The 15,785-nt window shown below is 42.2% G+C and overlaps 1 protein-coding gene across 8 annotated transcripts in view; it reads left to right on the forward strand.

Moving 5' to 3' along the window:
* Positions 1–146: 146 nt before the first annotated feature.
* LOC132899354 (lisH domain-containing protein ARMC9) overlaps positions 147–15,785 on the forward strand; it is a 122,400-nt gene continuing 106,761 nt past the window's right edge. For 2 of the 8 annotated variants that reach the window (XM_060941146.1, XM_060941148.1), the window contains exons 1-4: positions 4,516–4,791; positions 5,925–5,975; positions 8,732–8,856; positions 9,984–10,109. In XM_060941146.1, coding sequence (XP_060797129.1) covers positions 4,710–4,791; positions 5,925–5,975; positions 8,732–8,856; positions 9,984–10,109 — 384 coding nt within the window. In that variant the 5' untranslated portion in view covers positions 4,516–4,709. Of the gene's footprint in view, positions 383–4,514; positions 4,792–5,924; positions 6,196–7,076; positions 7,329–8,731; positions 8,857–9,983; positions 10,110–15,785 lie in introns of those variants that run through there. The other 6 variants (XM_060941151.1, XM_060941149.1, XM_060941147.1 and 3 more) reach the window with 6 other exon arrangements.

Genomic DNA, 15,785 nt, shown 5'->3' on the forward strand with positions numbered 1-15,785 from the left:
ATTCATAACCTACATTTACACATACACACACGTGTTTAACATTTCACGTGAACACTCAAATTCGTCTTTTTGTAATTATTGTTAATTTGTTCTGGTATTAGTTGTATTTTCTGTTAAACCATTCAAAACCATCATATTTACGACACTTTCATCCAACATACGGCCGTTTCTCTGCGTTGCTAGGTGTATGCGCTAAGCGTCTTACTTGTGGTTACTATGGCTACCAGTCTCAAACTAGTCCGTTAGTTGCGTTGCTAGCGCGTCTGACAAATTTGCGTTTTCTTTTCACAAACTTTATTCTCCGTCTTAAGTATAATTGTAGTTATTTTGACAGAAAAGTGTCGCGACAGTTTTATTCCCGGAAGTGAGCTGTGTGAATGAGGTAAGGCTGCCAACTGACTTGCAACCTTTGGTGTTCTGGAAAACTCGCTAGTTAGCTAACTGTGGGATTCTTTTAAAAGAAACAACAACTGTGGATATATTTTAACTTTTAATACATTAACACATGCTTTAATACAATAATATATGTTTCTTAATTTTAAAAAGCATGTGCAAAAGTATGACGTTAGCTATTTTGTTCGGATAGTTGGCAGCCTGGTGTTGTGTGTTAGCCCGCTGAGATTTCGAGCTGGGCCTCGGAGAGCTGCAGGGGATTGTTGGGTATCCGGGGGTTTAACCTGATCTTTATGTGGTTGTGTCCCATGTTTAAATGTGAATAGAGTTGATCAAACACAGAGCTTTTTTTTTTTTTAAAGGAAAGTGTTTTAACTTGAAGTTTTGGACTGGATTTTTCACTTGGCGTATGTAAACTAACTTAAAGTAGTTGAAGAAACCCTGACTAAGGAGCTGAATCCAACCAGGGCTTTGCATGTTTAAATCTCTGCAGCTCAACAGAACAGTTTCACAGGACATTCTGAAGATCCGATCGTCGTTCTAAGTGATATTCCGGTTCGCCGGTAATAATTCCTCATCTTTAGTACCGTGTGGCGTGAATAATAGCTGGTGTTCTGATACACGGTCCTACATCCGCGAAGCGTCCTACGGTAGGAGGGGATGTCAGACATGTCTGTCGAGCAGTCCTACATTGCAGGAAATCCTACAGTGTGATTCAACTTTAACTTTTAGTCATAGTTCGCGGTTTTTCCCTCTGCAAAGAGCATGCTTCTACACTGATACAACGTCCACCAACCCTGTCAGAATTCATATGAACGTAGGACGTTCTGACAATTCAAACGACTCCGTCAGAATATGCTTTTACATTCATATGAATCTAGGACGCTCTGACTCTTCAATTGACCCTGTCAGAATATGTAGAATTAATTAGCCTGGCAAGCCAGACTAAATGTGAATATTTAGTCTGGCCTCCATCCATAGACATTTCCGAAGCGGGTAGGAGAAACAAACCGCTGTCTTTCAGACTGTTGCTGCGTTCATGTGCTATGGGAAGATGATATTTTCCAGTTGGGAAGTGGTATTTACCAGTGTGTTGTGTTCACATGCTTTTGTTGTTGTTGACAAATTAAAGATGGTGGACCAGATTCAGAATCAGAATCAGGCCTGTTATTTGGCTAAAACAATTATAGATTGCCTTGTTCATCAGCTGCAGCAGGAATATGAGTTATCAAAAGTCAAAAGGTAAATAATGCTGAATATTTCCTCATCATGACAAGTCGAGATTTTCTTAACACATTGAATGCCACGCAGTTTTTGGAAATTTGGCTGTAGCCACAATGAGAGTAGCCAGTATCTAGATCATTGTTGGCGTTCTTTGGACAGCCACAGAATATTTTGTATTAGGCTATAATATACATATTATAATCATATAATATACATAACATGACTCGTTTAAAAGGTGAGAGTCAGCTTTCCGTAGGTGAAAACCACTTCTTTCTTGGTTCATAAGCTAGTCTTGTACCGCTCACCGCCATGCTGAAAAGGTTAAAGTTCATCTCATCTCGGCAACTCGTGTATCAAAATTTTCTACGAGTTGCCCAGTGGAAAATACCACAAGAGGGGGCGTTCATGTGTGCTTTCCATGTCGGCGTTTGGTATTTACCATAATTCCCATAGCACATGAATGCGCCATGTGTCTGTGCGCCAACGCTCTGACCAATCAGCGCAACAGTGACTGTGACGTAGTCAGAGCGACAGAAAGCAGTGGGGGAGGCCTTGAAATAAATAATTTTTCAAAATGTGTATTAATTAATAAACAGGTTCTAGATATTAAGAAGTTTGGAGATAATGACCACAAGTTTGGAGTCTGTACCACATACACATTTTTTTCCAAGTGTTTTTCAAGGGTTTGCTTAAACTGTTTTTGAGATAAATGTGAAATAATTTCCCTTAAATTTAAAATAACGGGAAAATAAGAAACAATCAAAAAGTAATGTTTCAAAGCTGTTTATTAATTCTTCGTACTGCACAAACTAGCCCCATCCTTTTGGCTACGAGCGGAGCCAGCTGGTAGATCAGACTTTTGCCATAGCCGGTCAGCAAAACAGCGAAAACGTCCTTCTTGAAAAGGAATGAGCGGAGAGCCTCTTCCTGCTCATGTTTCAACGAAAACTCCAAGTCTGAGTCTTCTAAAACTGATTCCAAAGCGGAGTCAAACGAGCGCTGTTCACTAGCCGTAGCCATCTTTCCTGTTGTGCTTTCTCCAGCGTCGCGCAGCTTTGTCGTCACTCCTGCAAAAGCCCGCCCAAAGAATCCAAACAAAAACCTTGCGTTGTGATTGGCGGGCACGATTTGATGCCCGGGGTGTTTTTGTTTATATGGTGCGAGCAGGGCTCGAAATTAACTTTTTTTCTTTGTGTCCCCCAGTGGTCCCGAATTCTGTGTTGTATTGTCCCGAATGGAAGCAATAGTGTCCCCATTTTTTTCCTCTCTGAAATAACCAGTGGTTAATATTATCATATGAAGTCTCATCTCATCTCATTATCTCTAGCGCTTTATCCTGCCCTACAGGGTCGCAGGCAAGCTGGAGCCCATCCCAGCTGACCACGGGCGAAAGGCGGGGTACACCCTGGACAAGTCGCCAGGTCATCACAGGGCTGACACATAGACACAGACAACCATTCACACTCACATTCACACCTACGGTCAATTTAGAGTCACCAGTTAACCTAACCTGCATGTCTTTGGACTGTGGGGGAAACCGGAGCACCCGGAGGAAACCCACGCGGACACGGGGAGAACATGCAAACTCCACACAGAAGGGCCCTCGCCGGCCCCGGGGCTCGAACCCAGGACCTTCTTGCTGTGAGGCGACAGCGCTAACCACTACACCACCGTGCCGCCCATCATATGAAGTTACTATTATATTTGTAACTATGCGATTTTGAACCCCTTATATCATTTTTACAATAAGTCACAAGACACAAGCGACACATGTCCTATACATCATCTACTTCAAAATTACAGTTATTGCATTTTCAGTTTATTAAACTTTGGCGATCTCACTGTATGAATAGATACCCGTTTATTTAAAGGGGCCAACTAGCTCATTCAGAAAATGTTTCAACTCCCTACATCTGCAGTACACTTTAGTTGAAAATAAGACCCCTTTTATGTTCATTTCATCTACTTATACCTTGAATATCTGTTGGCACTTATAAGGCCAACTTATCATTTTCACCATTACCGTTATCCATTTTTATGAACTTTCCGTTATCCATTTTTATGAACTTTCCGTTATCCATTTTTATGAACTTTCCGTTATCCATTTTATGAACTTTCGCTGCCGAAGCGTGGGTGCAAATGTTAGCAACATCAGCATAGTGCCAGGTCCGAGCCTAGTTGTGCTGCTGACTGACTAAACTTTCTGAACTAGAAAGACACCAAGAAAACTCACTTATTCTGTTGAACGGTATCTTCCGTCAATATCATCCACATCATTCCTGTTGTATTTTATAACGTGTCTAACAGTGTTCATTCAGTTCATTCAGTTGCTCGCGTTGCCTGCAGACCAGGCGATGACACTTTGGATCCTGAAGGTCCTGGAGACGTTATGTCTGGGCTTTCAGTTTCTTCCCCGCGGTCGGTCCGCTTCAACCACTTCAGCATTTTTGTTCTGGCAAGAGTCGGCGCAGCGTGTGCGGTAGCAATTCCATTCCAAGTCCATATAACGCGGACTCCGGCCGAAGATTCTAGAACAGAATGCGCTGCTCTGTAGCCCACGGATGCAGGTGCATCGAAAGTGTAGCTATTATGTATTTTTCGCTGTTAACGTTTTAAAATTAAAATTGACAAATTAGGTGAATGTCTACGTATGTGTTACGGCTTTATAAATAATATTAATGTAGAACTTTTTTCTAGATCTGTTTTTTTTCCATTGTCCCGGGATTGTCCCAGATATGATAATTTTGTGTCCCGATGACATTTTTTATGGTCCCCGGGACATCGGGACACCGTTAGTTTCGAGCGCTGGGTGCGAGGCTAGACCCACTCGCTAGGCAAAAATATTTTTGGCCGCTAGGCGGGTGGGTCTAGTTTACTAGGCTGAGAATTAATAGTTATTTTTTTGTCACTATTCACAAGTACCATTTGCTCTATTAAAATGAGTGTAGGACGTTATTACAATTGAAATGACGCCGCAGGACGTTCTCACAACTCATATGACCCCATCAGAATATGCTTCTACATTAATAAATGAATGTAGGATGTTCTGACAATTCAAAAGACCCCTTCAGAATATGCTTCTACATTAAAATATGAGTGTAGGACGTTCTTACAATTCAAATGATGCCGCAGGACGTTCTGACAACTCGTATGACCACGTCAGAAGCTTCTACAGTAAGTAGGACGTTCTGACTATTCAAATGACCATCGGAATATGTTTTTACAATATGAATGTAGGGTGTTCTGACATATGCTTCTACATTAAAATAGGAGTGTAGGACGTTCTGACAGTTCAAACGACCTCGTCAGAATATTCTTTTACTTTAATATATGAATGCAGGACTTTCTGACAACTCAATGACCATCAGAATATGCCTTTACATTAACAATGGTTAGAAATCAGCATTATGTTAGATTAAGTAGTAAAGACTGAATGCACGCCGTTAATCTGCACCGTTTATAGCACAGCTGATGTAGGACAAAAATCTGCTCAAATGCCAAGAAATGACGTTTTGTGCTCTGCGCATGCGCAGTGGGGCTTTGTAGGACGCATTGACGTGTAGGACAGTTTATCAGAACACCGGTAATAATTTGGAGCGATTCTGAATTCCTTTTGTCTTTAGTATCTTAGAAGAAGAAACCTTTATTTGTCACATGCACACTTAAAGCACAGTGAAATTCATCCTCTGCATTTAACCCATCTGAAGCAGTGAACACACACCCAGAGCAGTGGGCAGCCACACTACAGCGCCCGGGGAGCAGTCAGGGGTTCGGTACCTTGCTCAAGGGCACCTCAGCCCAAGACCGCCCCACGTTAACCTAACTGCATGTCTTTGGACTGTGGGGGAAACCCACGCAGACACGGGGACAACATGCAAACTCCACACAGAAAGGCCCGCGCCGGCCGCTGGGTTCGAACCCGGAGCCTCCTTGCCGTGAGGCGACCGTGCTAACCACTACACCGCCGTGCCGCCCATGATCTTCAATCATGTCACATATCGGATGTTAAATAAACACAAGCAATAATCCTTCCTCCACAACAGGATGAAAAGCCGAACTGAAGCGCTTCACGTCAACATTTTGTTGCTGATGGTATTAATTAATTAATTTCGACATGAAATCGACATGCATGTAAACAACAGAATCGAAATCACTTGTATTTCGGAGCAAATCACAAAAACACAAGTTTCACTTCTCCGACTTGTTATATTTTGGCTTTTGCTGATCTTTTGAATATCATCTAAATTGAATAAAGCTATTTGAAGCATCCATCCATCCATTATCTGTAACCACTTTATCCTGTACAGGGTCACAGGCAAACTGGAGCCTATCCCAGCTGACTATGGGCGAGAGGCGAGGTACACCCTGGACAAGTCACCAGATCATCACAGGGCTGACACATAGACACACACAACCATTCACACTCACATTCACACCTACGGTCAGTTGAGAGCCACCAATTAACCTAACCTGCATGTCTTTGGACTGTGGGGGAAACCCACATAGACACGGAGAGAACATCCGCACAAAGGCCCCCATCAGCCGCTGGGCTCAAACCCAGAACCTTCTTGCTGTGAGGTGACAGTGCTATTTGAAACAGAATTAAGAAATTCTTGTAATGCCTTCAAAAATCACATGTGGTGTTTTAGCCCCACGCGCAACATCCTTGAAGAGGGGGCTAATGCACTGGGGACAAATCCACTGGGAGGGAATCTACAGGGGGGCTAATGCACTGGGTGGGGGTGCTAATCCACTGGAGCGCTAATGCACTGGGGAAAAATCCACTGGGAGCGAATCTACTGGGGGGCTAATGCACTGGGTGGGGGTGCTAATGCACTGGGTGGGGGGGCACTAATCCACTGGAGCGCTAATGCACTGGGTGGGGGGGTGCTAATCCACTGGGGGGCTAATGCACTGGGTGGGGGGGCACTAATCCACTGGGGGGCTAATGCACTGGGTGGGGGGGGCGCTAATCCACTGGGGGGCTAATGCACTGGGTGGGTGGGTGGGGGGGCTAATCCACTGGGGGGCTAATGCACTGGGTGGGGGGGTACTAATCCACTGGGGGGCTAATCCACTGGGTGGGGAGGGGGCTAATACATTGGGGGGCTAATGCACTGGGTGGTGGGCTAATACACTGGGAGGGAATACATGGGGGGGCTCTAATCCACTGGAGCGCTAATGCACTGGGTGGGGGGGGCACTAATCCACTGGGGGGGCTAATGCACTGGGTGGGTGGGGGGGCTAATCCACTGGGGGGCTAACCCACTGGGTGGGGAGGGGGCTAATACATTGGGGGGCTAATGCACTGGGTGGTGGGCTAATACACTGGGAGGGAATACACGGGGGGTCCTAATCCACTGGGGGGCTAATGCACTGGGAGGGAATACACTTTGGGGCTAATGCACTGGGGAGAAATCCACTGGGGGCTAAAACCACCGTAAACCTATTGTTTACAACAACGCCACAGCTGTTTAAACATTAGGAATAATGTTTAAATTTAACATTTTGAGAAATCAGAGATCCCAATATTTACAGGTTAAAGTCATGAAATGTGGTCCAATACACAGAATTAATCAAAATAACAGTACATTAAATAAATACAGAGAGAGTCATTAGAACAAGGCTTTTGGAGGGAATTGCATCGTATGCCATCGAATCGACTCTTTGATCCGACTCGTTTGGGTTTTTACCTCACTCTAAATTATGAGGTACATTTCTTTTTTTGCAAATGTAGGTGATGTAATTTCTTATTTATTCATTAGTATATTTTTAGTAACTGCTTAAATGCTTCTCCCCCCCAAAAAAATTCACCATCTGAGCTGTTCATTTGTGTGAATCATGAGTTGTGTGTTTGACTTTCAGCTGTGTCTTTTGAGTGCAGATGATCAGTTTTAAGGATAGACAGATACAGTAACTATAATAAAATAGATCGCCTATATTATTATAATAAACCTTCATAATGGAGTACAAACGCAGCAGCACAATAGCATTAATAAATGAATGCTTACTGTTTTTGTTAAATACAGTACATTTTATAACGTAATAATTGAGATTCTAAAGAGTCGACACTTGGTTGTGATCAGAGCCGCAATCTGCCAATCTCCTGATTTGTAAAGGAGCCGGCTCACCCTTCCCAGAATCCTCTGCACCAAGACGCGAGTACCCATTTTCACTGCTAGTGATATTCCACAAACAATCTGCAACGCTTCAGTGATGTCCTCGGCCATAGATCTTAAATTGTAACGTAAATTGTAACCAGCTGCGAAGGAAAGAAAAGATAAGGCATATTGTGTTCCATGTATTACACGTAGATGAAGAAAAAGTTTGAGCTGGGTTTTGAAGGGATTGCTCACAGTGACTTTGCGGAAGTTTTGCTGCACAAAGAGCTAGCAGAGTAGTAGTCATGTGCTTCCAAAACACAGTGGCCCGTATGTAAACAAAAACAAGTAACTGCATTCTGGGAAGGGTGAGCCGGCACCTTTAACCATGTGCAATGATTTAAAAAAAAAGACTGATCTTGAATAGTGATTCATTGTTGGGTAAGTTCTGTAGTGCTGGGCAATATAACAATATAATATTCATATTGTGATGAATTATATCCCAATACACTTTTCTGATCTATTACAGATAACATATCTTTAAAAAAAAGAAAAAAAATAATACAAACTGATAGGAAGCAACTGAAGTGATGCTAATTTTTACTGAATGTTTAAATGAATTTCTTATCCCCCCCCCCCCCCCCCCCCCCACTGTTAAATAATACATTTTCCTTCCAAGAAATAAACATGCAGTTGTCCTCAGGTTTTTGTGGCTGTATTACTGGCCGCTACATCATGATACATGTTGCGTAGGCTTTGTAGAAAAAAAACTGAGCATTGTGATATATTTTTGTCCTATTGCCCACTGCTAATTTTCAGCTGTGTTTTTAAAACAATGTACTGCATTACTTGTTCACAATTTAAAGAAATCCTGATGTTCTTGGTTTTTCCCCCCTGTAATCCATCTTTATTTGTATTCTGCTCCAGTGTGTTTTTTTTTTTTTTAATTTTTAGATCAGATTTCTAATGTAGTTGACCTCACTACTGTATCACTCACTCTACATTTATTTCAGTTATTGTCGGGAACAAACTGGAGCCCTTGTGTTTATCAGACCGTGGATACGTGAGCTCTAGAAACTGTCCAGAGATGGGGGACGTCTTGGCAAATGAAGCAGATTTCTTACTGATGATCAGAGAAGTAGGTTTATACACAACTAATGAACTTTTTTTTTTAGTAATTCATTTCCTGGATTATTAATTTGTCTTACAGTGTGAGAAATAAGCCTAACTTCTGTTGTACCTTTAGTGAGTGGAATCTAATTGTAAAGAAACATCACTAAGGTGTTGGTGGACTTGAAATTCTCCCTGAAATCTACAGAATGATATAAATGTTTACAATCCTTTTCTGTGCTTATTTTCATTCTATAAATTTGGATGTTTGAATGAAATTCCCTCATCTCTCATCTCTAGCTGCTTTATCCTTCTACAGGGTCGCAGGCGAGCTGGAGCCTATCCCAGCTGACTACGGGCGAAAGGCGGGGTACACCCTGGACAAGTCGCCAGGTCATCACAGGGCTGACACATAGACACAGACAACCATTCACACTCACATTCACACCTACGGTCAATTTAGAGTCACCAGTTAACCTAACCTGCATGTCTTTGGACTGTGGGGGAAACCGGAGCACCCGGAGGAAACCCACGCGGACACGGGGAGAACATGCAAACTCCACACAGAAAGGCCCTCACCGGCCATGGGGCTCGAACCCGGACCTTCTTGCTGTGAGGCGACAGCGCTAACCACTACACCACCGTGCCACCCTGAATGAAATTCGCTACAGATTCTTTTTTAAATAGAAAAAAAATTGACTTAATACTAACAAGTGCATAAAACTAATCAGCGGTTTGTGATGTCACAAAATAGGGTTTAATCCAACCAATTAGGTCAGTATGTAAATTATTAGAGGATAACAAATGAATTTTCATGCAAATCCATTTATTTAATGTTAGTGATGAATGGATGGCGGTAGTCATGAGAACATGATGAAACTGAGAATGTAAATCAAGACTCTGATCCTGAAACCCGACTCGTCCGTATCGACCTGTGGCTAATATGAGGTAGTTTACTAGCAATTAGTAAGCTAATGCTCACTAATGTAAAGGAGGACCTTTACATTGGAGGTACCTCCTAATTTGCATATTCATGCTGGTGGTTTTATGAAATGAGTAGAGAAACAATCCTCTGCATGTTAAACAGCGTGTTATTTTACACGGTCGTAAAAGGACATGTTCAGATATGTGATTGGATGTGTTTGTAATCTCTAGTACCTGGAGTTCTGTGAGCTCGAGGAAACACTGAAGATATTTGAGAAGGAATGCAAGAGCAAAGGAAAACCTGTGCCAAAAATATACAGCAGTTCAGCCGAAGACTCCAAACCATCAACCGTACAGGTAAGAGCAATTATGCTACGTTTACAGTCCTTCATCCTGCAGCTTCATCATATTACCATCTAAACACGGCGGCGGTATTACAGTAAGAAACACGGGGACACATAGGACAGTAAGAAGATCAGGTGATCAACTATAACCCCGATTCCAAAAAAGTTGGGACAAAGTACAAATTGTAAATAAAAACGGAATGCAATAATTTACAAATCTCAAAAACTGATATTGTATTCACAATAGAACATAGACAACATATCAAATGTCGAAAGTGAAACATTTTGAAATTTCATGCCAAATATTGGCTCATTTGAAATTTCATGACAGCAACACATCTCAAAAAAGTTGGGACAGTGGCAATAAGAGGCTGGAAAAGTTAAAGGTACAAAAAAGGAACAGCTGGAGGACCAAATTGCAACTCATTAGGTCAATTGGCAATAGGTCATTAACATGACTGGGTATAAAAAGAGCATCTTGGAGTGGCAGCGGCTCTCAGAAGTAAAGATGGGAAGAGGATCACCAATCCCCCTAATTCTGCGCCGACAAATAGTGGAGCAATATCAGAAAGGAGTTCGACAGTGTAAAATTGCAAAGAGTTTGAACATATCATCATCTACAGTGCATAATATCATCAAAAGATTCAGAGAATCTGGAAGAATCTCTGTGCGTAAGGGTCAAGGCTGGAAAACCATACTGGGTGCCCGTGATCTTCGGGCCCTTAGACGGCACTGCATCACATACAGGCATGCTTCTGTATTGGAAATCACAAAATGGGCTCAGGAATATTTCCAGAGAACATTATCTGTGAACACAATTCACCGTGCCATCCGCCGTTGCCAGCTAAAGCTCTATAGTTCAAAGAAGCAGCCGTATCTAAACATGATCCAGAAGCTCAGACGTCTTCTCTGGGCCAAGGCTCATTTAAAATGGACTGTGGCAAAGTGGAAAACTGTTCTGTGGTCAGACAAATCAAAATTTGAAGTTCTTTATGGAAATCAGGGACGCCGTGTCATTCGGACTAAAGAGGAGAAGGACGACCCAAGTTGTTATCAGCGCTCAGTTCAGAAGCCTGCATCTCTGATGGCATGGGGTTGCATTAGTGCGTGTGGCATGGGCAGCTTACACATCTGGAAAGACACCATCAATGCTAAAAGTATATCCAGGTTCTAGAGCAACATATGCTCCCATCCAGACTCCCATCCAGTTCTCTTTCAGGGAACACCTTGCATTTTCCAACTTGACAATGCCAAACCACATACTGCATCAATTACAGCATCATGGCTGTGTAGAAGAAGGGTCCGGGTACTGAACTGGCCAGCCTGCAGTCCAGATCTTTCACCCATAGAAAACATTTGGTGCGTCATAAAATGGAAGATACGACAAAAAAGACCTAAGACAGTTGAGCAACTAGAATCCTACATTAGACAAGAATGGGTTAACATTCCTATCCCTAAACTTGAGCAACTTGTCTCCTCAGTCCCCAGACGTTTACAGACTGTTGTAAAGAGAAAAGGGGATGTCTCACAGTGGTAAGCATGGCCTTGTCCCAACTTTTTTGAGATGTGTTGTTGTCATGAAATTTAAAATCACCTAATTTTTCTCTTTAAATGATACATTTTCTCAGTTTAAACATTTGATATGTCATCTATGTTCTATTCTGAATAAAATATGGAATTTTGAAACTTCCACATCATTGCATTCCGTTTTTATTCACAATTTGTACTTTGTCCCAACTTTTTTGGAATCGGGGTTGTATATTTGCTGAACAAATGAAGTGTGTGGTGATTAACACTTGAACTGATATTATTGAGAAAGCTTTTGAATCTCATCTGAGATAAAATGATTACTACAAACACGAGCTGTTTTGGTTTTAGCCTCTATTAGATCAGCCCTGCCGATGTTGTTCAGCTGTGCTCGTCTCCTCTCTGTACTAAGCCTCAGAGTTTCCTCGCCCTCTTTCCGAATCACACATGGAATTCTAAAAAATCTGAACGTGCCACGGTCACGAGTACTGTTGTGACCACACCCATATACAGCACAAAGATATGGCAGAGCTAAAAGAACACTTAAAGCAGTGGAAAAACAAAGAGAGTTGCGCACGCGTGACTATGTTTTGTATGGAATGTCGCTTGACCCCGCATTTGTATCTCCACCAACATGGCCGACATCTGGGTTTCTATTTTGCTTTGACGTCACTTGCAAGTCAAGGATAAGATCCTTGTTAAGTTAGAGCAGGGGTCCTCAGACTTTGTGTTGTCAGGGACCCTTTGAACTGTAAACTAAATTCCAGGGGCCCCTTCAGTACAGACTTATTTTACTGTATGTATGAACATTATTTAAATGTGTACAATAATATTTTGCCTATTTACTAGAGCCATAGAGCTTTTTTCCCCCTGAACTTTCCACCCAGTTTAGGTTGACATTATTTATATATTGTACATTGATGTTTATATTACAACCCCAATTCCAAAAAAGTTGGGATGCTGTGTAAACGTAAATAAAAACAAGAATGTGATAATATGCAAATCATGGAAACTCCATAGTTCATTGAAAATAGTACAAAGACAACAGATCAAATGTTGAGACAGAAATTGTATTGTTTTTTTTTTAAAATACATGCTCATTTTGAATTTGATGTCAGCAGCACATTTAAAAAAAGTTGGGACAGGGGCATGTTTACCACTGTGTCGCATCACTACTTTTAACAACACTCTGTAAATGTTTGGGAACTGAGGAGACCAGTTGATGTACAGTAGTTTTGAAAGAGAAATGTTGTCCCATTCTTGCCTGATATATAATTTCAGTTGCTCAACAGTTCAGGGTCTCCTGTGTCGCATTTTACGCTTCATAATGCGCCAAATGTTTTAAATGGGAGACAGGTCTGGACTGCAGGCAGGCCAGTTTAGCACCCAGACTCTTTTACTACCGAGCCATGCAGTCTGAATATGTGCTGAAAGCGGTTTGGCATTGTCTTACTGAAAGAAGGAAGGCCTTCCCTGGAAAAGATTTTGTCTGGATGGCAGCATATTGCTCTGAAACTTGTATATATCATTCAGCATTAGTGATGCCTTCCCAGATGTACAAGCTACTCATGGCATGTGCACTAATCAATGCACCCTCATACCATCACAGATGCTGGCTTTTGAACTGTGCGCTGATAATAAGCCGGATGGTCCCTCTCCTCTTTAGCCTGTAGGACGTGGCGTCCAAGATTTCTAAAAAGAATTTCTACTTTAGATTCGGGACAATTTTCCCCTTTGCCTCAGTCCATCGTAAAAGAGTTCGGGCTCAGAGAAGGTGGCGGTGTTTCTGGATGTTGTTTATATCTGGTTTTAACTTGCATTTGTGGATGCAGTAATGAACTGTTTTCACACACGATGGTTTTCTGAAGTGTTCCTGAGCCCATACAGTGATTTCCACTACAGACACGTGTCTGCTTTTAATGCAGTGTCTCCTGAGAGCCTGAAGATCACAGGCATCTAATGTCAGTTTTCAGCCTTGTCTCTTGCATACAGAGATTTCTCCAGATTCTCTGAACCTTTTAAATAACATTATGTACCACAGATGATGTGATCCCCAAATTCTTTGCAATTTTACATTGAGGAACGTTACTCTGAAATTGTTGCACTGTTTGCCCATGATGCAGTCTTTCACAGGGCGGTGAACCCCTCCCCATCTTTACTTCTGAGAGACTCCGCCTCTCTGGGATGCTCTTTTTATACCCGATCATGTTACTGACCTGTTGTCAATTAACTAAATTAGGGTGGTGGGTTTTTTTTTTTTTTGCATTACACAACTTTTTCAGTCTTTCATTGCCCCGTCCCAACTCTTCTGAAACACGTTGCAGACATCAAATTCAAAATGGGCATATATTTTTCAAAAAACAATAAAATTTCTCAGTTTCAACATTTGATATGTTGTCTTTGTATTTTCAATGAAATATAGGGTTTCCATGATTTGCAAATCTTTATATTCTGTTTTTATTTATGTTTTACACAGAGTCCCAACTTTTTTTGGAATTGGGGTTGTATTTCTTTATCTATAACTGAGAATAGGATTAAACGCAGGTAGTAGAGGTGACCAGTCAAACAGGCTAATAACAATCAGAACACTATATAGTACATATAATAAATTGATAATAGTGGATTGTCATTTCTACTGCTGTAAGTAAACAGACGCCCCTTTGAGGCCCACTGAGTTAGAGGTTTTAGGCTACGTTCACACTGCAGGCTGAAGTGACTCAAATCCGATCTTTTCGCCCATATGTGACCTGTATCCGATCTTTTATTGACAATATGAACGACACAGATCCGATTTTTTCAAATCCGACCCAGGCCGTTTGGATATGTGGTCCTAATTCCGATTCCTATCCGCTCTTTTCATATGCGACTTCAGTCTGAACCGCCAGGTCGCATTCATCCGACTTACACGTCATCAACAAGCCACAAACGTCACTATTCTGCGCTGAAGTAGGCGGCGGGTCTCTCAAAAAAAGTTACAACAACATGGCGCATAATCACGGGCGCAGATAGAGGGGGAGACTCGTCCCACCCAGATTTAAATTCACCTCGTTCGGTCCCCCCCACTTATAGGGAGGAAAAAACGTCTATGCTGTCTTTCTTTGTATAAGGCAAACCTCACGGAAAAATCAAAAGACTAATTACCATTCGGTTTATTGAGGTGCACAGCAGTGTATACATAGTTGCAACAACTCACATAAAACAAAGACTGATATTCGGTTGGTTGAGCTGCGCAGACTGCACAGGTTGTGAGCTCGAGCTTGGTTGCTATGGTTACTAACAACAAGTTTGACAGGCATATCGGGGTTGGGGTTGGTTTGCTGGCAGCTTTGTCCCCCCCAGTTTTTTGTCCCTCCCAGTTCAAAAAACGTATCTGCGCCCCTGCGCATGACATCAATGCGAGGGACGCTTCGGGCTGTGAAGGTTCAGAATCTTCTCAATGGAAGGACGCAGAGGTTAGGGAGCTGATTTCCATTTGGGGGGATGCAGCTATTCAAGCTAGATTGGATGGGTCATACCGCAACCGGGCGGTTTTACTTCCGTAAACACTGGCCATGCTCACTGCGTGTGACGTCGTCGTATCCTGCAATGCGCATGCGGAACACTTTTTTAGGTCGCTTTTCGTTCATACTGAGGATCACATACAAGTCGCATATATTTGTTAATGTGAACGACCTCACAAAAAAATCGGATTTCACAAAAAAATCGGAATTGAGCATTAAGCCTTGCAGTGTGAACGTAGCGTTAGAGAAGCACAGGAGTGAGTGAGACAGCATGTGAGGGAGTGAGCGCTTAGGCTTAAGGCTTTGACTCAAATTGTGCACTATATTTGTACTTTCAGACCTTTATGTCTGTAGTGTAGCGATAACTCAACTCTGTGATTGGTAGAAGAGAGCAACTGGACTTGCTTGAAGATTCTTGAAAACGTTTCACCTCTCATCCTAAAGGCATCCTCAGTTCTGTCTGACTAATAGGGAGTATCCAGTATCTATCCTCTCATGGATCATCATGGAATCCGAATCAGAATGCTGATGGCTGCATTGTAGGTGGCTGATAAAAGATGTCTTAGACACCCACAGTGTCTTCAGTGATGGTCGTTCCAGGTTGACAAAAATGAACGATCCTCTCTGGCTAAGATGTCTGCCAGTTTTCTGGAAGTCCTCTC

The sequence above is a fragment of the Neoarius graeffei genome, chromosome 15, assembly GCF_027579695.1.
Source record: "Neoarius graeffei isolate fNeoGra1 chromosome 15, fNeoGra1.pri, whole genome shotgun sequence".
NCBI classification, from domain to species: Eukaryota; Metazoa; Chordata; class Actinopteri; order Siluriformes; family Ariidae; genus Neoarius; species Neoarius graeffei.